The sequence below is a fragment of the Numida meleagris genome, chromosome 2 (genome assembly GCF_002078875.1).
Source record: "Numida meleagris isolate 19003 breed g44 Domestic line chromosome 2, NumMel1.0, whole genome shotgun sequence".
Taxonomy (NCBI): Eukaryota; Metazoa; Chordata; class Aves; order Galliformes; family Numididae; genus Numida; species Numida meleagris.
In genome coordinates this window covers 12,693,318-12,719,024 of record NC_034410.1, presented here as the reverse complement: position 1 = coordinate 12,719,024, position 25,707 = coordinate 12,693,318, and the positions used below count along the sequence as shown (strand labels likewise).

The 25,707-nt window shown below is 40.1% G+C and overlaps 1 protein-coding gene across 1 annotated transcript in view; it reads right to left on the bottom strand.

The window, feature by feature from the left end:
- Window positions 1-25,707, bottom strand: part of PARD3 (par-3 family cell polarity regulator) — a 435,432-nt gene that overhangs the window by 290,216 nt on the left and 119,509 nt on the right. The window contains exon 4 of the mRNA XM_021389241.1: window positions 5,070-5,250. Coding sequence (XP_021244916.1) covers window positions 5,070-5,250 — 181 coding nt within the window. The remainder of the gene's footprint in view (window positions 1-5,069; window positions 5,251-25,707) is intronic.

The following is a 25,707-nucleotide window of genomic DNA, read 5'->3' as shown; positions in this document are numbered from 1 at the left end:
ACTAAGGGACATAGTTTAGTAGAGAAATATTGGTGGTAGGTGGACAGTTGGACTAGATGATCTTGGAGGTCTTTTCCAACCTTGGTGATTCTATGATTCTATAATCATTTTTGAAGCTGGAATAACTAAGAACTTACCTCTGCAATTCTTTGCTAATTAACATGCAGTGCTCCAATCTCTTAAACAAAGGGACTATAAATATTAACAAATTAATTTTTAGAATATGCATTTGGGGTTTAATAGATAAATACTTGCATCAAATCAGAGAAGTAAAATGAAGTGTTATTTTGAAGTACTGAAATTCACACATTTATTTATGCACTCACACCTTAAGCTGCTCTGCTTAGTATTGGATTTTTTGAACACTCTGATTGTGAGATGCTAAGAAAAGACACATATTTAACAAGAGATGCAAGTAGTGGCTTGCCTGTGTTTACAAAATAACCCAATGGCTTGGCCAGAAAGTTGATATATCTGCCATAGTGACTGCCTTCCTGCCTTACAGCATACCATGCGACAGTGCATAGCAGCGTGCAGAAGACGGCTCTGAACCTTTCCCACTAAGACTTACTTGTTGTACAAGCTGTAAGCAAAACTTATTAGCCTACAGATTATAAAAAATGACTTTTCCCCAGGAAATGCCAGCTGCCTTCTCTTACTAGACATGGAGAACAAGAAAAAATTAATATATTTGAAGACTTGGATCCTATCAATTTTATCTTCATAAACCAGTCCTTCCAACACTTGGTAATAGTCTCAAATGCATCTTCTTGTTCCTCTCCAAGTTTATGATTTCTCCAAGTCTGGCACCATGGCTTATCACTCCAGCTTCAGCACTCCTCCTTAGACCTATATTTGTGATCCCACAGCAGCACTTGTTGGTGGCAGAACCTAAAGCCCAGAGGCACTACAACAATGTGCAGACCCCTCTTGCAGTACTGTGGAGTGAGATGCTCACGAGTATTGTTTTGCAAATTACATTTCCCTTTCTAGATGTAGCGACTGCATCTCACTGATTTCAGAACAGTTTATAAATGTGTGAAGGCTGAACTGAAGCCTTGACTTTCAAAGTACTTGACAGTCCATCTTCGCTTTTTATGCAATGCTCCATATTCCAGTTCAGATTTATTAAAATACTGAACAGTCCTTAACCTAAGAGAGACCTCAGGGACTATGCTTGATATGTCCTCTTAATTTGCCAGTGAACTACTAAAAACTGCTCACAGGGCTCAGAGAGATGCACAAATTCAAAGACAAGCAAGGTCATGAACTTCAATACAGCAGCTAATTCAGAGTGGCAGTCTGCATGTGTGCTCCTACCTGTGAGAAACAGACTTGTTTCCAATGCAGGGACTGCACGCATGCAGGCAGTGACCTCAGAGCAAAAGGTATGCTGCTGGATAGACAAGGATGTGGAACTGCAGCATGTTATTTGCTGCTTGACATGGCTAGCACGTCTCTGCAGCCAGCTGCGTGTTCACTGCATAATATTCTCATCTTGGGCGTTTTTGCCATACTTTGTTTCTGAGAACAGAGTATGAAACTGATGTCCGGAGTCCTACTAAAATATCTAGTATAGATCACTTGAGCAAATACATTGCAGAAGTGTACCACTTCCAGCTGGCTCTTTGTAATTTCTGAGTCCTCTGGCCAGCACTGCAGGAGTGCTCAACTCCAACCTTTGGAGAACCTTACTAGAGGCTGTGTCAGTTCCTTAAAAAAACTGGAATTTTCCTTGTTGCAACACATGTTTGTGGCCTCCAGCCCTACCATGGGTACCTCCGACCCTACCCTACCTGGGTACACAGGTGAGAAGAGTCTACCTTCATCTTCTTCATTATCTCCCATAAGATACATTGTATCTAAAAGCTAAAGCTATAAAATAGAAAGCTCTCCAAACTGCCTTACTGTTCTCTGAACTGGGAAAAAGTCAGTCCTCTCAATCTCTCCTAACATTTTTTCCAAATAATGTTTTATGTTAAAAATGCCTTTTAACTGTAACTGCTGAAACATTCAGAGAGACTTGTAATGTATAATCACACCAAGACCAAGAACTAAGACCACCCTTGGTTATTTAATAAAGCTAAGTAACTTAAAAGGAAATCTAGACAAAGAGATGGCCCTTCTCACAATACCTCATGTAGTTGAAAAGGGATTTTATTTACAATATTTAAATGCAGTACTGTGAAACAAACAACTTGGTTCACAGGCGGTGCACCCACTGCTGAACTGTCACTGCCTGACATCCTGTCTTATCTGCCAAATTGCTCATTAGGTTTGGCAATTTTCACCTGCGCCTCGAGTTTAGATTTCAGCAGGGAATAAATATCAGTCTGCTTTAACAATCTTCCGCAGCAAGCTTCCAGCCTCTTCTCAGAAAGCACGCGGGCTCACACAAAACATGCCTTGTGTTCCGCATGCTCAAAAAATAATGCAGCTCAAGGGATGAAATACAACAATGGGAAGTTTAACTTAGGTTACAGAAAAAAAAACAAATCAAAAAAAGGCGAAAGAGCTAGATAATGAGAGTAAGCCAGCTGCTTTCATCGATAAAGTACATTTTCCCAATGCAAAACAACATAGGGGGTATAGACCAGCATCGTTTTTGTTTCCACATTTAGATGGGAAGATTCAATTTGATACAACCCCCTGCGAGCAAAGTACAGGCTATGTTTGTGCATGGGAAAAGAGGGAATCCAGCTGAATATTACTTCTCCAGCTGGACCTGATCTAGCTAACCTTTCCCTTGCTGAGAAGGCACAGTGGCGCGATCTATAAACAAACAAAGGGGTGGCATGGCAACCAGAACAAAGAGCAAATCTCAGCCCCCTGACACCCCGCTCCAGCGGTGTCCCTGTGGGGACCGCCCCAGCCTCACACCACAGGTGAGTGGGAACCGAGGAGGACAGAGCCTGGGCACAAGCTGCAAGGAGCAGAGCCCAGCCCACCAGCAAAAAGCACCAAGGATGTAAAACAAAATGTCTAAAACGCTGTAAACCAATTTCAGGCGGAATACTGTTTTTCATTTGTTAGAAGTAAAATATTCACCGCCAACCCTGCAATTAACTAGAAAATTACAATAATTACAGCAATTTTGTATCCCATCTCCAATCCAATTAATAGATATATGACCTTGTCAACATGTAATAATCGGGATCTGCATCTACCACAAAACTGGATAGGTTTTATTTGCTGAATAGAACTTACGCAGTAAGAAGATAATTATTTGAAATACTGAGAATACCATTTGTATGCTATGCTTCACTTCACAAATTATAAAGGAAATACAATAGGGATATTATTTCCATTTTCAATGTATATTTAAATGAAATTCTTGATAAAGGTAGGTTTAATATGGGATAATATTACTGGACTGGGATTCTTAGCCTGTGGTGCGGAACATTTACAAATGAAATATATTGAATTGTCAACACCTCAAAAAAAAAAAAAAAAAAAAAAGCCATAGCCAGGTAAGACAACATCTCTGCTTTGTAATAACATTTACGGCAAATCATTTCACCCATTTTATTTTTGCATGATTTTATTAAAAATGTGTCAGAAGAGCTATAATGCTTACCATCAGTTTTAAAACTCCCACACGTTTCTACAGACCTTTGTATTGCTGGGTCTCAAAGCACTTTTTGGTCATTTTAGCAGCCACTGAATAGGCGAAGTATTACACGTATTTTCCAGAATGACACCAAAGGTAAGAGAGCTGTCCAATATATCACTGAAAGTTATCTGCGCCATATGATTTTGATGCACTAGCATTGACATTGTGAATAATACACCGATGATCACACTAAGGAGAAAATGTGTACGTATTACCTGCTCTGAGCCACCCCAAGCTGAGAAGCCAGGAGGACAGCTTTACAGCTTTTTGTCTTATGCACAGAACTGAGATATGTGTTTAGCAGTGGCATATTCCAATGACAGCAAAACGAAAGCGCACTGAAATTCCAGGACACTTTTTTTATTCTTGTCTGCCATTTATACTTTCCCTAATTTAATTCTGTATTTTAATGCAACACAGTCATAACTTGAAAAGATATGCGTTCAAGACTTCATAACATAATTCTTAAACCCGGACTCCTAATTTCATAGAAAACACTTTGGTACAAAACCCTTCAAACTTTAAATAGAGAGTTGTAACTTTTCCATTTGTGTTTTTACCTCTCTACTTAAACGTACACTTTATCCATTAAAGGAACGCCTACATAAAAGTAACCTCTTGGGAATTACAAATCATTTTTTAAAAGACTGCAGAATATCAAAGGACTGACTGATGAGAACCTCTGCTATGAATTTTCTGGAATGGCATCACTACTTCAAATCTTCAGTGGGGGAAATGACAGATAGTACAAGTAAGAGGGGCACGCTGCTTAGTCTAAAATTGTCTTGCTTGCACGATAGATTTAACAACAATGAAAATTGCACTGCAACTGTCGTTTGGCAATTTTTTCATTTCAGTAAGCTGAAATACTCAGAATCCTTCCCGAACAAGAATGCCGATCTATACATAGTTAATACTTTCTGGTTTTGCAACTTGCCTACATTTCAAAATAAACTGAACGAAGGGATTTTCCTGGCTATGGTTTACCTTTTTAGAAAAGTATCTTTTTCCAGCACAGTAAATGCACATATCACAAGGTGTTTTTAAGGAAAGGTGTTGAGCATAACCTAGCAACCTTGACAGGTTCAGTAGAAAGTGCTCCTGCCTTTAGTAGCTTTTTACTCTTTTCTTCATTAAATGCAATAAAACTGGCAAACTGAAAAATACAGCATGCAGCAACTGCCTTTAGAAATTTTGCTGTGATTTTCAGTGTTAGGATAATTTTAATCTGGCAGCACAATTTATTGCTCCTAAAAGCAGCTTATAAATAATTTATTAAAACAGAAAAGTTTATTTACTTGCATGCAACCAGCATTTAAGCCGTTTCTCAATTTTGATCAGCTTTTGGTACGGACAGATAATGACTCACATTCCCAGCAGCATGAATGTGTAAGAACACTTGGCATCCTCAGAAGCGAAGATGAAACACATTGAGATATGGAGCACACTGACTTACTTGCACGGAGGACTGAAGGGGTGACCTCAATTTCACTTGTTGCTTGGTAGGGCTGAAAGGCCGATGCTGCGTTGGACCCCAGCTCACTGCCAAAAATCTCGGGACTCTGCGTGCCTGTTGAGCTGGCACTGGTGCCATCGCCTCCATGGTGAGGATCTTGCTCATCAAACACAGCCACCAGCTGCAAACGACATTTAATCTACTGTTAAAAAGAAACCTTGTGCAACATCAAAAGGCCGCTGGAGATGAGCATTTCATCATTTCTTCCCATCAAATAGAAAGGAATGCCCATCTGCACTTACTCAAATCAATGCCTAGAGCCCAACCCCAGCCCAAGGAAAGGCAGCTGTGCCCAAGGCAGGGCCAGGGGCCAGCAGCTCCAACACGGCACAGACCCCAGCACTGAGAGCACAGAGCGAGTGGCACCAAGCCAGGAAACACGGAATCTCACCTTTCCCAGCAAAGCCCTGAATCTCACCCAGCAGTGCAGAAACTGCCCAAAGCCTGTGCACTGGAGGTAACCACCTGCCTTCTGATACCTCTCTATGCATTACTGTTACAAAGTCAAACCATTGGCAATAATATAACTTTATAGAATAAAAACACATGATAAGAAGTTATGTTAGTACACACTGAAAGCTACAAACAAAATACGAAGCCACCCTACAGTGATCAGATTGCTACAAGTTACCTTATCATCTATTAATCCGACATCTATTAATATCTACTAACATGATTTCAGCTGTGGGCTTCCCTTGCAAAATTTCACTAGTCAAATTTCCAGAAATATTTCTGTTGTTTGCATTCAGATTCTCCAAGAAAAAATAAAAGCCAAAGCCCAAGTTGAAACTTAGCCGAGTCACTAATTTAATTATGATTTGCTAAACCTGTGTTCACCATTGCAAGAGGAAATAGGAAAAACATCAGGGCTTTTTCAGTAAATCTGACATATTTTTTCCACTATATCTGAATGCTTATATTTGAAACAAATAATTCCTCCCATTTTATTTTCAGTGACCTACTGAAAGGGAAAAGGCCAGCTCTTGTACACATTGAATTTTAGAGCTTAATTTTCAAGATGGGTAGAGAAGTCCTATGGATAAGAGCATTCTGCAGCCTATAAATTAATCTTTAATGTAATATCTGAAAGACATTTCCAAGAACACATTACATTCTTCTGACCAAATTGGTAGGGTAAATGGAGCAAATCAGCTTAAACCTGCGCCGATCTCTACAAATTGTTTGTTTTAACAACACTTAAAGCTTCCTATAACCTAAAGGAATCAGAGAAGTCATTTGTTATCTTTTTTTGTTTCTTTTTTTCTTTGAGTGAATTTGACATCAGCTCATCTTATAGATTTTAACCACAGTCCCATTACTCTAATCTGACCTATGCAAACATTGGTTAAAAAAAAGTAAAAATAAATAAATTAAAAAATAAATAAATTAAAACTGGAAGCCCAAATGGAAATCATTTGGGAATAGAGCTTTCGAAGCTACTTTCAGGCATTAACGTTTTTTGTTTTTTTTTTAATGAGTAGTTTTGAAACTGCAGAGAGTAGTGAGCTTCTGCCAATAATTCCATTTCTAATGCAAATTTAGGCTTTGGCATGTGCAAAAGAGAAAGAACAAATCAGTAATGGGTAAAAGTCAGTGCTCTCTGCAGGGCTATTTGGAAGGTAGGCAGCAGAAGGAAAATCAGGCTGCAACAGCAGATAGAGTGGGTGGTTTTAACAAACTACTCCCCATTTTATATTTGAGAAACCTACATATGATAGCACCAAAAGAATTGAGACAACACCTCAAACATCAGTACATCAATAGTATGAGACAGCTAATTTTCTAACACGTTGAGAAATACCAACACTTACACAAATCGAAGCACATCTCTCAAAAGCAGCACACTATACACTTGTAACAATTTGGCTGTATTGTATAACAAGCTCATTATCAATCTCCAGCAACTGAAAATAAATTAATCCGCAAGTGAAAATGTGCAAGGTATTGGTACACAAAGGATGAATTTAAGAATTCCAAGGATGAAGCATCAAATCTTCTACTTTCCTGGCATGTATCAAGATAAATCCCCAAATTACATTCCGCTCCTTAGAGGCTAACTGAAAAATATCACTGCATGCTCTGCAAGGATTTGTAATACATTAAACATATTAAAAAGTATGTTCATACTAATATATATATACACATGCAAGTTCTGCTGTAAGTTGCCTCCAGCTTTTTGCCTATTCCAAGCAGCTTACAACCTTTGACTTCAGAACATCTAAAACAGAATGCTTCTCATTTCAAGCTCAGCTTTTGATCTTAGGTATTTTCACAGGTAATTCACCATTTTGACAGTGTCAAACCTTCAAAAGGCTTCAGTTCCAATTAAAAGCATACCAAGTTGTAACATTTTTGCATATAACTTGTAAAGAAACACAAGCCATGATAGCCTTCTCCAACCCTAATTAGCTCTACATTTAATTCTGCAGTAGTGGCATCCCTAATAACGAGCAAGTCTTGAGGACTGAAAGACTTACAGTGAATTCCAGCTTGGTCCTTGACTTCTAGAGCTCGGTATTCCACTCTTAGGGTGACATAAGATTACGGGAAACAAGGACCAACAAAATATCTTCCACCATACTTGCACACTGAGCATTAATTTCTAGATTCTCCGATATTTTTCCTCAAAGGCAGTTCCTCGAAGAGTGAGATGAGGAACAACACACTGCTGTACTCTGCAAAGCCCATAAGCCCAGGACATGACCACCATGGTGACAAACATTAAGAGAATCCTTAAGGCTGCTTGGACACAAGCCATATCTGGAGGTCACTGGACCCACCAAGAAGCCACAGCAGGACCTGATGCTTTGCGCCAGGGAAGCAATTAACCTGTCAGTGAGGTGCCAGTCATGTTCAAAGGCCGTGTACGTGGTGCTAATTTGGCAAAGCACGTAACACAGATTACTGGAGTAGCTGTTTGTAGCCTTCAAGTCAGTGGTAAACTGATCAAATTTTGATAGGTTTTAAATGCCAGGTTTACAAAGAGCACAGAAAACAAAGATGACTATTGTGCCTGAAAATAACAGCATCTGTTGAGAAACAGTTTCCAGGTTGGTTTGTTTTCTTCTCATTTTTTTCTTTTTTTATCTTCTATTTTAAACACAACTGAAATTACCATAGTTGCACTCTGTGCCCATTTTCAAATAAAGCAGACTGCATACTTCTTTCCAGAATTATTCTGCAATGATTACTTCCAATGCATGACACAGTTGTGCCCCCTCTTCTTCATCTTACAATCCTAGATTTGCAATGACCTGAGTAATCTACCAAACCAATCATACTCACACTGGAAATCAGTGAAAGGGATGAACAAACCAGAAAAAGTGCAAAGAAACCAGATAAGCTGATTAAAATTATAACAGGTCTTTAAAAGACTTTCCACCAAAATTTAGTGAAAATTGGAGCCATTTGGCTTGTTGAATCCATCCCACAGTCAAAGAGACCAAAGTCACATCAGAAACAGTAATAAGTAATAAGTAATAATAGTACTAACAGAAATAATGATATTTTAAGCCACTTCCTCCCTCCCTGCCCCACTAATCCATGGGATCTGAATCTGAACTCAAAGAATTGAAACTATGGTTAGAAAGCTACAGCAGGAGACACTGCTTGCAGTTTTCAATCACTAAATAAAAAATCTGGAACTGAGAAATTCAGTAGCAAAAAACCACTCTGTTATCCTGAAACAAATTTAATAAATGGTAGGCTTAATTCAGACTGACATGTTTACATTTCCAATTATAATAGCAATAGAAAGGAGATTTCAATACAGATCCACATTCTTCATCAATGTAAACTGGCATAGGAAAAAAACAGCAGTTTGAACAGGCTGAAAATTTGGTCCCCAGTGAAAGCATCTATTAGTTTTTCCAAGAAAAAAAATGTTTTAAATATTCTGTAGCAGTTACAAATACAAAGACAGTTGCTTTGTTTAGATTACCACCTATGGAAACGTTCTGTCAATTTCCCCAGCATTTATCTCCAGTCTTTAGCACCTTGTGAAAGGGAATCCATCACAAACTTTTCTCTTTCTTCGTCCAGGACTGGACGTATCACACTAGACAGGCTATATGTACTCAAATAAATAAAAAGCAAGAAGGATGATTTATTCTATTGACAGATCAGCAGCAGTTTGCATTCCAACATGCATTATTACAATTTCCTTTGATTCTAAGATAATTAAAAATTAGTAAACACATATGAAGTCTTAATTAATATACTAGATTAAGTACTTGACTTTTAATTAACTGGATTAAAAAAAAAAAATTCACACCAGCAAGAGTTGTTTACATTTTCATTAAATACTAAGACCATATAAAACAATTCATCACTTTTACAGTGCAATTAGTTCATCCTTCGTCACCACAAAACCAGAAATCCTCTACATCACAAAAACCCATAAAGCCAGAATGTCTAGCTGTATTTTTCCCTATGACATGCAAGACTGACAAAACGATCACTTATATTTTACATATTCCTAAGCAGGTCTCCAAAACCTGTAAATTCTTTTGTAATATACTGTTGAATCTGATGCTGCCTCCTGTGTAGGCATCAGCACCTGTAAAAAAAAAATTTTCCCAGTAATTAAGAGCTACCTAAAGTATCTTTCCTTCTTACCAGGATAATTATTAGAGCATTTCATAACGGACATTCCCAATTTGCTCCCCTGTTCATCACCCTGTGCTCTGCAGCTGACCTGCTGGGTACCTAGAAGCCTCCATCCCCCTGGCTGAGCTGCTCCCTTCCTGCTGGCCCACACAATGATTTCCAGATGTGGGCTTCCCTTACACAGCTGCTGGGCTCTTCTGGAGTTTGTTGCACATCTTCTCCCGCAGGATAGCCCTCCATATACAGAACTGCCTTTTACACAAGTGGTTATTTTTCTGCTTCCAACTGACCATAGCAGGGCACCTCCAAGGTATCTTTCCCTTAGCCAAAAACTTCTCCAGACAGTTATGCAGTCTTAAGCACGCGTGCCACCTGACTGACTGCCCATTTCCCTTGCAATGAGCATAACCGAAGAGAATGCCAACAAATTTCTCCAGTAACACTGTAGAACTGGCAATAATCCAAAGCAGACAGCACGGACTACTGTGCTGTGCAGGCTACAAAGCAGAACTAACAAAGTCTTGTTGTGTAAGACCCAGCAGTAAATCAAATTCCAGCTAATGGCACCTCAGAGCCCAAAGTGTCCAGAAATACAAACTGTTGCACACGTGAGCGAACAAATGAATATAAGAGTAAGAAACACAAATTCTGGACAATAATTAACAAGGTAGCCTCTAATTGTAACTTAGATGCAAAAGATTCTAAATATGAAATCAATATGTAAGCTTTCTGAACTGACTTTAATGATGCCATGGCATACCCAAATACTTATCATCCCTTGAGGTTCACTTTTCTACATGGCTCATTAAAAGCCCATTTAAATATAACTACTGTTTCAATGAACTGGTAAGATGAAATGCAGAAAAAGGGGACATTTTAACAAATAAGGCACTACTGTCTGCAGACATAAAAATGGATTGATTACAAAAAGATATTATCTGGAGGCATCCTGTGCTATATCTCCAACCTGAGACCTGAACCTCTCAATATGGACTTACAGATCACTCAACATTTCAAAATAAGAAAAAAGGCAAGTACAGTTTAAATTCAAAGTTGTAGTTGAACGGTAGCACAACAAGCTTTCATAATTTCAAGAAAGTCTTTACCTGTGCTAATTCATCAGCTTCAGTCGGAAGCCAGAACTAGCTTTCAGTAACAACTTGTCAAAGTAATTTAGATAGAAGGGAGGATAACAACTGGTATTCTCTTAGCTTTACTACATTATTGCTTTTGAAAACATATGAAGGTCATTTCAAGGGTCACATTCTACTATCAAATTAACACCTTGTATTAGATCTTATGTGAATTACACAGAAGCATAAGCTCATAGAGAATCACAGAAAAATTTTAGCTGGAAGGAACCTCTAGAGATCACTCAGATCTCAGCCTCTGTTCCATGTGATCTCTTCTAGCCCCTAAACCCATCCCGGTGCCTCTGGCTGGGCCAGCCCAGAGGTCTTATTGTACTGGGGAAATCAAATACTGCAAAAGCAGAGGGAAATAGTCACTTCTCTCAACCTGCTACACACTTGCTTTTAAAGGCCAGGATAGAGTTGTCCCCAGGCTGCCCACCAGGTCAGTTCCTACACCACAGGCAGTGGGCTCACAAACCTGTACTGCTGTGTGGGCTTTCCAGCCCAGGAGCAAGACTCTACATTTGCTGAATAGATTCTGCCCCCTCAAAATCCCCCAGTACAAAATAATCACTGCTGGAAAATGTATCATAGGTCTAATTGAAAGTCATTCTTAAATCTGCTGACTAAGTAAATATCCTTCCCTTACTGAGCCTAGCATAACATACCAAGTTAAATCATCTTTGCAACATCAGAATTCATCTATTAATTCAAAAGACACTTTAATTTTACAGACAGTTTAAGAATCTACTGCTTTCATAATTCTTTAAATCTAGGAAGTGATTCTGAAGCAAATATACAAGGTTTTTATTAAAACATTGCTTTTGATTATTCATTTCCTACAGCACTTTGATCTGAGAAATTCTAGAAGCAATATTAAATTGCAATCTAATCTTCTCCCAGTAGGAATTAAATACAGTTTTAGATACTATACTGTAATTTAACAGACTATTTTTAAAATATATTAGTTTAAGATGACATATTTTTAAAAGAATTTTCCTCCCCTCTCTCCTCTACTGCTGATCAACAGCCTAAAAACAAGCACAACGATGGCACTCTACAAAGCACTGTGTGTATATTCTAACTGAATTACTCTCTGCTGGGCTTCCATGGCTTAATTCAGGCTGAGACTTAGACCAAGAAATCATATGGTAAGCATTAAAAGTATTCTGAGGCCAGATAGATAGATCATAGAATCATAGAATGGTTTGGGTTGGAAGGGACCTTTAAGATCATCTAGTTCCAATTCCCCCACTATAGGCAAGGACACCTCCCTCTAGACCAGGTTGCTCAAAGCCCCATCCAGCCTGGCCTTGAATACTTTCAGGGTGGGAGCATCCACAACTTCTGTGGGCAACCTGTTCCAGTGTCTCACCACCCTCACAGTAAAGAATTTCTTCCTAATATCTAGTCTAAATCTACCCTCTTCCAGTTTAAAGCCATTTCCCCTCATCCTGTTGCTACATGTCCTTATAAAAAGTCTGTCCCCAGCTTTCCTGTAGGCCCCCTTCAGGTACTGGAAGGCCACTGTAAGGTCTCCCCGGAGCCTTCTCTTCTTCAGGCTGAAGAGCCCCAGCTCTCTCACCCTGTCCCTTTAGAGGAGGTGTTCCAGCCTGAGATCATCTTTGTGGCCTTCCTCTGGACCCGCTCAAACAGCTCGATGTCCTTCTTGTGTTGGGGGCCCCAGACTGGACACAGTGCTCCAGGTGGGGTCTCACAAGAGCAGAGTAGAGGGGCAAAATCCTCTCCCTCAACCTGCTGGTCATGCTTCTCTTGATGCAACCCAGAATAAGGTTGGCCTTCTGGGCCACAAGCACACATTGCCGGCTCGTGTTGAGTCTTTCATCAACCAGCACCCCCAAATCCTTCTCCTCAGGGCTGCTCTCAAGCCATTCTCAGCCAAACTTGTATTTGTGCTTTGGGCTGTCCAGACCCAGGTGCTGGATCTTGCACTTGGCCATCATGAGATCAGCATGGGCCCACCTCTCAAGCCTGTCCAGGTCCTTCTGGATGATAGACAGACAGACAGACAGAGAGAAATGCCACTGAGCTGCCTGACAAGTTGGCTGGATTTGCTTTTTTATGCCCTCAGATTCTGAATATCATAGAATCATAATGGTTGGAAAAGACCAGTAAGATCATCCAATCACCAACCCATCACCACTGTGACCATTAACCATGTCCCTCGGTGCCACACCTAATTGTTTCTTGAAAACCTCCAGGGACAGTGACTCCACCACTTCCCTAGGCAGCCTGTTCCAATGCATTACCACTCTTTCTGAGAGTAAGTTTTCCCTAATATCCAACTTGAACCCCCCCCCGGTGAACTTAAGGCCATTACATCAGATATATAGCATCATGCTGCCAGGCCCAATGTGTGGTCTATCAGATAAGAACACACAGAGAATGCTCAAACTCCTAATTCTGCAAAGACTTTCTGACCACTGGGCCCAACTCTGGAGTGGCCGTTAACGCCAGCTAACTTCTGCTAGCTCCATCTGTTATCTCCAGCAGCCAGACATCCCCGGCCCTGTCCCAAATGGGTCAAAGGCATTCAAGGCAAAAATAAATGTTTGAAGCAGTCTGCCTATCATGAAGATGACACGCTCTACAAGATGATGATATATGACAGTAGTTGGGGTTTTTACTGGTACGGCAAACTCACCTGGGGCCAGGGATGGGTGACAGGTTTGTTACTGTAGCTCCTGCTACAAATGCTGTGTTTCTGCTATAATTTGAACCACACTGAGGAAGGCTCTACAGACAGTCTGAATTAGCTTCCAGCCTGCTCCACAACATGTACCAACCACCACCAACACCAGCAGCTGCTAAGCTGAGTCCTGCCAAAGCGCAAGTAATGCCATCACTGTGCTCTGATGCCTAGGAAGATGGGGACAGACACACAAAAGCCAAAAAACAAAAATACTGCAGATGCATCGCACTGCAAAAGGAAGTGTCCTGATTAAGACTATGGAGAAATCATTTCCAGAACTTTTAACTAAGCACAAAACTTCAGCAAAAATGACAGTGCAAGAATATAGAAAAACATTATCATTTCTTTTAAACAATATTTATATTTTTCTTTGATGCTCCTCAGCAAAAATGAAGACATCACAATCAGACAGAAGTTTCCTTTCTTCTGTTGCTGCAGCTCCACCACACAGCAAATACCAAAACACTTACATCTACATACATCTGGGGTATGAGGGCAGCTGGGAAAAATATCACAGTCCTAAATTAGAAAGTTTTTCAATCATGTTTTTTTAATCATGGGGTTTTTGTAATGGGTCATTTCTTCACTGACTCATCCTTTGAAAGCATACAGAATACAATGCCATCCTGTTATTTCCTTAAATCCTCAATTTATGCAGAAAACATTTCTTTTAAAATCCCTCTGTGAAAACAGCCCTCTTCTTCAAGGCTAAGCACATACTCTCCAAAATTATTACAGTATATGATTTACCATGGTATATCCTTAGCTCATCTTGAAAAGAAAAAGGAAAAAAATACACCTACTCTGCCTTTACAGAGATGTGCAAAGAAGACATGGTATCAGAAGAGAGTGCACTGCGCGTGGAAAGCAGCAGGCACACTTCCGAGCACGTGAATGAGCCGATTTCATCTCCTTCAGTTTTGCTCCCTTAGCACTAATGAATGCATGTGAACTACATATGACAGTGCTGTTAATATTACTTTGGAAGCAATTTTACATACATTTTAGAGCACTATAAAATTCTGCCTCCCCTTTTAAGAGGGCAAGGCCCTAAAAGATGCCAGTCTGTTCCCACTCAGCTGAGCCTGCAAGCATGGGATGAGTCTGCAGGTCAGCAGGCCTCATGTCAGCAGTGTGAAGCTCGGAGGAGTTCTGTATTTTATTTCTGACACAGAGGTCGGCAGTCAAACAGTGACGCTATGCAGTAAGTAATGCAGACACCAGGGTCATTAGAGGGGCTGGTGTCACACAGAAAGATATATTGTTGAAATAAAGATGTACTAAATCTTAACAGTTGTCTCATCTGTCATTGGGAGCTGCAGTCCTTGAGTACCAAGGAAAAAATGGCTTCAGAAACCTTCAAAAATACCAAAGGCTTTCAATTTCTCTCCTACAGGATCAAAACAGCAGCATTTAACAATCTAAGTTGTGAATTTCAGCTGAGGTACACAAAGGTAACTAGGTAGTTAAAGCACAGACGAATCTTTGCAAGCTTATTAAACTTCAAGAAAATAGATTTGGTAAAATACAGCTCTTAATTTTGTATAGTACGTGCTATTCAGTATAATTTGCATGCAAAAGCCAGGAGAATGTGATTAAAAATACCCATCTAGAGACACAGATGAAAAACTTCAAACATTTTGTGATTCCCTTCTGTTCCACTCATTATTTCAATACCTCACTACAACAAAGGAATAGATAACACTTGTCCTTGACATTAGCCTAAATTATCTTCAGCGTGCAATATAATATCTGTTAAATTAGGCTTATTTTAAATCAACGTCAAGGTCTGTTCAAAAGGTAAAACTCTACATACCCTCTACCTTTTGTATAACTCTTTCTCCCCCCGAAACTTTTCAGAGGCCTTAATAAAAACAAGATTGGAATGTTTTTTAGCTAACTTTGTTATATAGTATTTTAAAAAGAATGTCAAAGAGACATTTATTTCTGACATTTTAAAACAACAATAACAACATTCTTCATTTTATGCATAATAGGAAAAATAATCAGCACATTAGTCAATAATTCTTGCTCCTCTTTCTTTAAATAAGCTCTAAAAAAAATCTTTAATGCAAATGACTGATTGTTCCCCTTGACTAATATTTAATAAGATTTTGAAATGTAACAATGGTGAAAACAATGCAACAACTTGCAGCCCATTAGCACTGTTCTTCCTACACAAATAGCTTGCAGTGCTTTTTCAGCTAAGGAGGGGCTGATGTGGGCAGCACACACTGGGAATAGGTTATGAGTGCCCGCCCTGTGGCATCCCAGGCTTGACTCACCAGAATTATCACATGAACATAGGCCAGCCAAAGAACTCTGATCTTAAGCAAAAGACACCACTAGGCAAAGATGCCTAAACCGTCATACTACAGTTCTTACCAAACGTGTTTTGGTTTTCTATAACAGACAGAATTATAGCAATCTCTGTATGAAGAAAAAATATCCTGGTGCTTCCCCATCCACAAGCATATCCATCCACCAGACACAGTAATCTCTAGGGACTGTTTATTTCACACAAAACACCCTCAAGTTAAACGACGTAGTAGCTGATCCCCAGAAAAGTTCACTAAAAACTAGGCTCCCAAAGCCAAAATCATGTTCAGAACTATCTGCAGCCAAATTTTCAACAAAAATTGGGCAGATTTCATTGGAGAAAAGCTTGCTTACGTCCTGTAAAATCATTAGCAATTAGATGCCAAGACATTTTTGGAAGTCTGCTTTTAAAACCTTCCTGGTGGCTTCTCAAATCTGTCCTCGAGATGCTTATGAAAACAAATACGAACAGAAACCATTGGAGCAAGAAGAAATTAAGATTAACAACTGAAGACCTCAGAAGGAAAGGAAATCATTAATGACATGACATTCAGTCTCAAAGCACATTCGCTGGAAGTCAAGTTCTTTTGTCTATGTGAAATACAGGAGGGAACAGCAATGGCAACTCCTGGTATTACTCCAGTTATGCTTTGCATCAGCCCATGATGCTTGGCTACTTGGTGCAGAACACCACACTCTTACAGGGCACTCTATATAGGGATGCAGCACTCAGGCTTATAACCAAAGAGGCAGGACCATAAACAGTGACTTTTGCCGGAACTCTACTCCTAAATTATTTAGTACGAAAGCTTCAAAGATTCCAGCCTCTATTTTCAGAAGTCATTTTGGAAATTAATTCCCTAAATCACTGTGGAAACCAGGACCGATGCACCTACATCACCTATATGAATCTAAAAAGATATTTTTAAAAAGAATCACTCAAGAGAAATTACATTTGCATGCACACTCATTTCAAGCTACCCAACTTGGGCACACTGTACCATTATTACACTTTAGCTTGATTTACCCCCATCCAGATGACTGCACTTTCCAATACAACATAAATAAGTCACCTAGAGTGGCGAAGAAGATGCAACACTGCCAAAAGCCATCAGCTTCAACCTACAGACAAGGACTTCACTGAACACTTTGAAGTAGATCCCTTCCATTCTTCAGCTCTAACTCTTCCCTGCCTCCTCTAGGCTGGTCTAGCCTCTCTGCTTCTCCTGTTTTCTCTTCTAGAAAAATAAAAGTTATAATGAGCTGACAGTCCTTACCAGGGCATGAGACCTGCCTCCGTCTAAAGTGCCTATATTACATTTCATAGTCAATTCAAAACTGCTGTAAGGTTATTAAAATCATTCATGATTTTATCTGTGCCAAATGGATCATTACACTGTCAACAGTTATCTTTATTATGCAAAAATATGCAGAACTTAACATCCTTTGTTGAGCTGGCAAAACAGTATATTCAGTAGTAACTCTATTTTTCATTAAATTTTGCACAAGGTTAAAGCATGTGTGGAATCTGATTGCCAAAGGTTCCATTCAGAAACACCACACAAAACAAGCAGTTTCACTTGTGCAACAGCAGATTATTTATTTTAAACACATTAATTCTTCTGATTACTGCTCACTGTACTAATCGTGTTCCAATTAATTTATAGTTGCCTTTAATTTTTACTGTTATATATTTAAAAAAACCCTATGAACTGCATCTTCAGTGTCTTAGAGAGTAAGTCCCATATATGAACATATATTACCTTGTAGAGATATATAGTAATTGTTTAGCTTTATGAACTCACAACTACACCTTTTGTCATTGCAAATAAAACCAGCTGTCAAAAAGAGAAAAAAAAAATCTGTAAAAAAGCAGAACACAGGGAGGCAAAGATCAACCTTGAATCCAGTCTCTCACATTCCACCCTTCTCTAAATGTCTTCTCACAGAAATAGGAGTAAATTCAGCTTCAAGTGTAAGCATCAGTTCTTGGGAAGCTCCTACCATCTCGTAATAGCTTTTCTGTCTCAGTAAGTCTTCTTTTAATTTCTAAGTTATCTAGGGAAAAATAAAAAAAACACCCTTGTTTCCCTTGTGCTTTTCCTGCCAAGCTGAATCTCTGCAATTGTATGCACTTTTTGAAAACGCTTTTGGGGTGCAGATTGCAGTTTGGCACTACACAAAGCAGACACATTGCACAAGACTTGTGCAGGTTGCTGTGTAAATTATGCTGTCATAAGTGATTAACATTTAAAAGGACTAAACAGAGGAAGCAGATAATACCTCCAAGATCTGTTTTTAATTAAAACATCCTAGTAATTAATATTAAAAGGAAAAACTGAAAATGAGAGAGAGCATAGCTTCTGAAAAGAATCGTTTTTCATTAGAGGTCACTTTATCCAATGTGAAATACCATTTTCAGATTACCTAGCTCACTAGAGACTATTCATTTATTAGAACAACTCTGCCCACATAAATACAAAAAAAAAAAACAAAAAAAAAACCACACATTTAATCAGAAACATTTATGCATTCATTACTTTTTCAAGCGTCCTTGCTTTAAGATAATCTTCCCCTCTCTGAAAGCAAACCTTATTTCACAGTCTCTGTGCCTAATTGTTATATCCCAAATGATTTCTCTACTTTCCAAAATAATTACCAAACATTATATCATCTCTGCTAAAACAGTAAAAGGGCATCAACATTCAACCCCATAAGTAGCTAAAATGAATAGCACATACCAGGGAAGTCTAATGCACATAGCCTTTGCACATAAATCAAACAGCCTTACACATTCTGACAGCTCCATCTAGCCACAGCTACACAAAAGTAACTTTATCCCCAGCAGAGTGAATTAATTTACATTCAGCGCATACCAGCTATTACAAAAACTCTTGTGGTCAAAAGTGTCATTTCCAGAATGCCGTTACTATTGTTTAACTGTAAGATTAATGCTTTCACAATTGTATCTGTGCTTCAGGTTACTTGGGTTTCAGAGAAACATAGGATCAGAAAAGTCATGTCTTTAAAGATATCAAAATTAGAGCATCTGGATAATGTCTGGAACAGATGCAGGAATCAGAACTTGGCAGGAATTCATGAGATAGGAACCTCAAACATTCCTGGGGAGAACATGGAGCAGAATGGAGTACAACGTGAAAACCCAAAGCTCAAAGTGACAGAGTGGGAGAAAGGAGACACACAAGACACGTGCGTGGCTGATGGAACAGACGAGCAAGAATAACAGCGAAACAGCCAGCTGACAGAAGCAGAGGAAGGAAGGTGAAGTCGCCTCATTGTGAACCTCTGGCACCGCTAGTTTACAGATATGCAGCATACGGACAGGCCTCTGCTTCAGCTTCAGCTGCAGAGCCAGGGTGCAGAGCAGCATCTCCCACTGCTGATGGGTTAGTACAGTCACGGTCAGTCAGGTGTGAAGACAGCAAAAGATAAATAATAATTCTGCCATTTTTTCCACTTTCGTCCATCATTAACTGACGGTTTGAATGATCTGAAGTTCACCTTTTTGTTTATACTGGGACACTGCATGCGCTAGTGAAATAACATATGTCTTTCATGGGAAAACAGTGGTGCTAACTATCTCCAGACATGCAGCTCTACGCATTTCTTATTCATTACATAAAAATATTCATATATAATCATTACATAAATATAGTCATTACATAAACTATTTGAGGAAATGAATTCTCATTTCATTCCACATTCTTACTGTCCAAAATGTGAAACAGGTTGACTTGGCTGGTGTAAATATCACTCTCATTAAAAGTGACCTGAATTTCAGAAGCACAGAATGGCTGTAACAACTTCAGAGCTCAGAAAATGCTCCTCTGTTGAAATAGAAACCCTCACAGGGCACTGAAATACAGTTTGCTCAGATCCAACTTCAAGCACACTTGCATCAATGCCCACTGCTGCATTCTGCTAATGGATTACTAGGCAGCATGCCTCACTATCTTATTATGCAATTCCTTATGAGAAGTGACAAATGGCTGAAAAGGAAGCTTTATGGTGTTTTGAGATGTAGCTAATACAATTTACAGATCACTGATAAAGCGTTTTCTCCTTAAGCTGATCTAAATCAAAATTTTAAATGCTGCTCGTTTACTTAGAGCGTTAGAGGTTGAAATCCTACTCTAAGTCCCCTAAAACTCCAAACGATAAATCCTCGAGTTTCAAATACGTAATAGTTCCATTTTCTACCTAATTCCAGAATAACTAATGCAGAAGAAAAGGCGATTACACCTCAAAGGTGGATGTGTGCAACTGCCTAAAAATGCAAACAAGAAATGTAAATCTGCCAAGCTGCTTTTCTTCTTCCAGGACACGCACGGGTGGTTAGCCCCAGCTGACAGTAACACACGGCCACAGGTGTTAGGGCTCAGTCCAAAGAGGAATTTTACTAAATTCCCTCGGAAATCACACAGGAAAAACTGCAGTTCTTACTGTGTGCCAGAGCAAAAGCTCCTTCAGTCTGGCAGAGGCAAGCGGCAGCTAACAAAAGGAGAAGAGCCAGCGAGGAGTCACTGCACTGCCTCCCAGCCCAGGCTGTCAGCGCAGGCTGGCATTCAGGCTTCTTTTAAAAGTAACAAAAATAAAAAACCCACGTGCTTAAAATGCCAAACTTTCCCACAAGTATATATCTAATATTAAGGACAAAAAAAGCAGAAACGCCATTAGAAGATGAGAAGAATCCTAACTGACTGTGCATTCCAGAGGTGAGCACCACTAACCACAGTGCTTGGGATGTGTATTTAGGGTGAGTGGCACAGAGGGATTTTTCTGGAGGTTTCAGGGCCTGGACTTTTTCCCTGGAAGCATGTATCCTGATGGCATTAGAAGGCAACAAAGGGCTGCAGGAGGCAGGAGCAAGTGGTGGTCACCCCCTGGTGAGGGGCAAAGGGCTGCAGGAGCAAGGGGCCTCGAGCATACCAGGAGGGTGGGCAGCACAGGGCTGCTGTGCCAGCACCGGCATTGAAGCATTTATGGACTCCTTTCACACAGGCTGCCCGCAAGGAGAAAAGAACAGTGATACCTCTCAGAGGTAGCAAGTACAAAGCTGGCCTCCCCTTTCGTGGAGGGGTTTAGCAGTCATTAATTTGTAGCTGGAAAAGAGCCTGTCGCTCGTCCACCCCCACTCCCCAACTGCCACAGAGAGCTGCATCCATATATCTGGGTTTGTTCCCTCTTCATCTGTTTTGTTGCACTGGAGGAAGCTGAATTTATGAGTTTGTGATGTTTATTTTGGGTCTGCTATCAGCTATATTCCTTCAGTAATAATTTAGCTAACTGTATACTGAAGAAACCCAGGCGGATCCCATCAAGGTTGTGGAATGTGAAGCGTCCTCTGAGAAGACAACTCAGCATGATCACTTTGGTTTTCCAGCATTCCCTCCCACAAAAAAAAAATCCTATCTCCGCTGAGGTTATTTATGTGCTAGTCCCACTCCATGGCTGTCCGTAAGACTCAATATTCAGCAAAGGGGCTTTCCTCAAATATGCAGATAACCTTAACTGAGGAACGCCAGGTGAAGCCACTCACAACATACAGAGCACACTGTGGCGCTGGTGTTAGCTCACCACAGAGCTAAAGGCACCCGGTCCTCAGGACAACAAGCACTTCTAAGGAATCAATTTTTAAGAACTTCATAAGGTGTTTTGCAGTGCTCTTCTGAGCAAGAATACAGTGTAGAAACTGTCACAACACACCTACGTTAATGAGGGCTCAATGCTTCCCAAAACAGCCCCGGTGGACTATGGCAGTGTCAGGCGTGTGCCCTACCTCCTTGTGCAGCCCCAAAGCCAGAAGGATACATAGTTTGTCCCAGAGGGGCTCAGGAAGAAGTTGCCCCTCCCATCCTACTACACGGAGGAGGAAAAGCACAGGGAAGTGGGGGGAGGTGGGGGGAGAAATGCAAAATTCATCTTTTGAGAGCAGGGAACAGCTTGGATCAGTCTCCAAGCCAAAAACAACTTTGAGACTTAAAAGCAAAAGGCAATAAACTGTTCAATACAGGCTGCTCTAAATATTGAGTTGGAAGTTCATTAGATTCTAATTTACACTTTGCTGATCCTTATAAATTCCACTTAAAACCAAAGTACTTCTCCTTCCAGCAAACATTTCATATGAAAGCCCTGTATTTGAGCTTTCATGTTCAGATGCAATCCCAAGACTTTTGTAGAACGCTTTCTAGTATACAAAGCAAAATTCTGTGAAATAAAACTACATTGGAAGATCCAAAATTACTATTTAACAGTGCACTTGCCTGTTCACTGTGTTCATTTTGAATCTAGAAATCCCGGAATACTGCACACACACACACAGAAAATTTATCTCCAAAACTAGTAGAATTTATTTTAAAAATATATTAATTTAACCAGACTTGCCAGACTGCTGTATTTTTTTTAAATAAAATCTTGAAATAAACACAGCAGAAATAAAACATTTTAGTAAAAGATTCACATATATTTTATAATTCAAAAAGCTGGAAAAATCATTCAACTAAAGCATGAAGCCAACAAGCAACATGGAGCCTATCAGCCAACCTTTCACTTTGAGATGGCACAGGCACTGGTGGGCCATGAATGTTGCCTTGGGCTCCTTACAAAGCACGAACCTCCTTACTGACCATGGGAAAAGCAGGAGATGTGTGCTCCCACCATGCCACCATTTGTTTGCCAATTCCAGAAATGCACGCTCCCTTCAAAACCAAAGAAAGCTGATGGCCAACATCAGCAAAAGCAGGGGCACCTCAGGAGGAGAAATGGAGAAGCATTACCTATACAAGTTGTGATTATATTCAAGCTATACTGCTGCACTGAGAAACAGTCATCACTCCTGCTAGAATCCAGTTATCAATGCCACCTAAACCTAAAGCAGTACCATTTCACATATCTTCTGTATGATGTTTTTCTGATACCCCAAAGTCTGGGATTTTGCAAAAATGTTAGCAAAACTGCTAGCCAGCAGAGAGCATCAAGTACTAAAGTGCTTGGCACCTACTCAACAGCCAGACATACTTTCTACAACCAAAGCCTTCTACACTTTCAGTTCTTTCCCTTTAGATTCCATCATGCAGCAGACTGAACTTTGCAAATGACCTTAAGAGTCAACTATAAAATAACTGACCGAACTTCACCTTTCAGTAAGATTTTTTTCTGGAGAAGCATTGCTTAGCTTCAGACATCCAACTGAGACTATCTCTGAGAAGCTGGCCTCCTGCTACTCTCCAGAGAGATGAGAGCTCAGAGGGTGTCATGCTCAGTGGCTCTCTGCAGAGCAGAACTCACTTCCACCAGTTCTGCAGGCTCGACCATACCAGCTTAACTTTAGCACAAATCGGATCCCTAAAATTAGGCAGCAGAAATACCCATCTGTGTTACTCAGCTGCAGAGGTATTTGAGAAATGAAGAAGAGCAGATAAAAATAGAGCTCTGTAATATTCCACTAGAAAAACTAAGCTTTGCTTCCAGTTATTAAACTATTGGATGCTAACAAATATGTGACCTACCATCAAATATCGTTTACAACATATAAGAAACATTAAATCCACAGAACATCTTTTGAAAGACAAAATAGTACTTCAATCATAGTAACATTACATGCTGTGCATCATTTTAACCACAGGGCCTACGTCAAGGAATAACTGACTAAAAGACTGATATGACTGCTAATACAATGTCCACCAGTCTCTTCCCAGACTGGGGCTAAAGTTTAAAAGCTAGTCTGAGAGCAAGAAACAACGGTTGTACATGAAATGCTCGCAACATCTTCCATTCTGTGATCCAATTTTTATTTTGAAGCAGTAGTTCAAACTGCATCAAAAGGACACAATAGGTTATTTTCACGTCTTTGGCTCAGAAACCTAATGAGAGTTGACTGTATTGAAGGAATAAGTGAACAGGCCTACAGAATAAAATTTGGACACTCAGATGTCTTTACTCTTGAATACATGAAAAGACCATAGATTGTCTTGACAACTGTCCGGCTGCATTAGCCACACAGGCAATCAACCAAGTGTTTATTGGTGTCATACGGAAGACTGTGTGGAAAGGAAAACTACAGAGTCATTTTAATTAAAACGCTGAAAGCAAGTTAGCGAGAATTCCTGTTAAAAGTACTCATAATCACCATAACCATGCACATGACATATGTACCACAGCCACTGACCACCACAGTGGTATTCAGCCTCGGGAAAGATGCAGTCTGCACACAAGCAGAAATCAATAAGGGGCTGCCTGCCCCAGTTTCCCTGAAATTGTTTCCCAAGCAGAGAATAAATTGACAGTTTACCCACAGAGCTCTTTGTTGCATTGCCTCTCCTTGGGCTCTACCCAGCACCTTCCATGCTCAGCTGGAACTGCCACTCTCCAGTGTTATGAGGAACACAGGCCAGGTTCCATTCGTAGGTCATTTCAGATACAACCTAGTAATGCAGCCATGTGTAATTCCACCTCCCTCAGTGAATAACCGCAGTTAGTATCCCCTTTACGCTCCGACAATCAACCAGAAGTTATTTTAACTAGGGCAGAGCTCTTAACACAACTCTTTGGGAGACATAAGGGACTGTAACTTAGATTTAACATCCCAGGTCTTTCCATCCACTATTAATGATCCATCTACACTGTGCTTTTGAGATATGAAAGTTCTCAAACACTCTGATATCCCACATGTAGGCTATTTTTCCATTAAAGACTAGCAGCCAAAACTACACTCCATACGTGACTGAGGAAGGCACAGGTAGATAGCAGTTGCACGAGCCAAAGTAATACACGGGCAGCAATTCCCCATGCCCTTGCCTGGTGGCAAGAGATCAAGAATGTATTCTGACATTTTGTAACTGGGCAGCGAGAAAACAAGAGAGCAACTGGAGTAAACAAGCATATCCTGCATTGCACACATGCCACCATGCAGTGAGCTCTGGAACAACAGAGCTGCCTGGTGCTGCGCAGAGCTGTGATCAAGATACAGCGATCCTGCTCAAGTCCCCACACACCCCCATATACATGGCAGGTTCTCCCACAGGCTCTGGATAAATTAGTTCTTGCCCTGAGCACCCTGCAGCATGCAGCGCAGGCTTCAGGTGCCCATGCAGCTATCGCACCATGCCAGGCTTGAATCAGCCAGTTCTTCCACACCAGATGTTCTAGAAAGCGTGTGGCACTCCAAAGCTGTTCTTCCCTTCAGACTTCTCATTAGTGTTTAAATCTCCTGTAACGTGGATGGAGAAGGGGTCAAACCTCTCAAAGTACAGGAAACAGTAAAGCATCTCAAGTGATGGCAGCTCAACAGCGAGTGGATGGTTAGGTTCACAAGGAGAAATGGTTGTGGTTCTGTGTTTGCTTGGTTTTTAATATTCACAATGAATAACCAGTGCACAGCTAACCTACACCTTGCATGCTGTCACTGCAAATAAGTGTATTGCTTTTATTTTCCCTAAAATCAACTTAACTTGCTCTCATTCTTTTTATATTTATTCAGACAGTTAATGTATTCTCTTCCCACTGGACACAGAATCAACACATTACCTGGCCATCTCACAGGGCTCCTGACAGCCCAAGAAAACAGAGTTATTACTGTCAGAACTCAAATGAAATATTCTGAGCTTGGGAAGAAGTTATTAGCCTGACGTTCAAAAACAAGCTTGAAATGGAAAAGGGGAGGAAGAATGTTTCTCTTACTTTTCTAAGTTTTTTTTTGGGGGGTTGAAAATGGGTTATTTTATTTTGCTTGTTAAATTGGGTTTTTCTTTTTTTTTTTCTTTTTTGCAACATCCTAACAATTCCA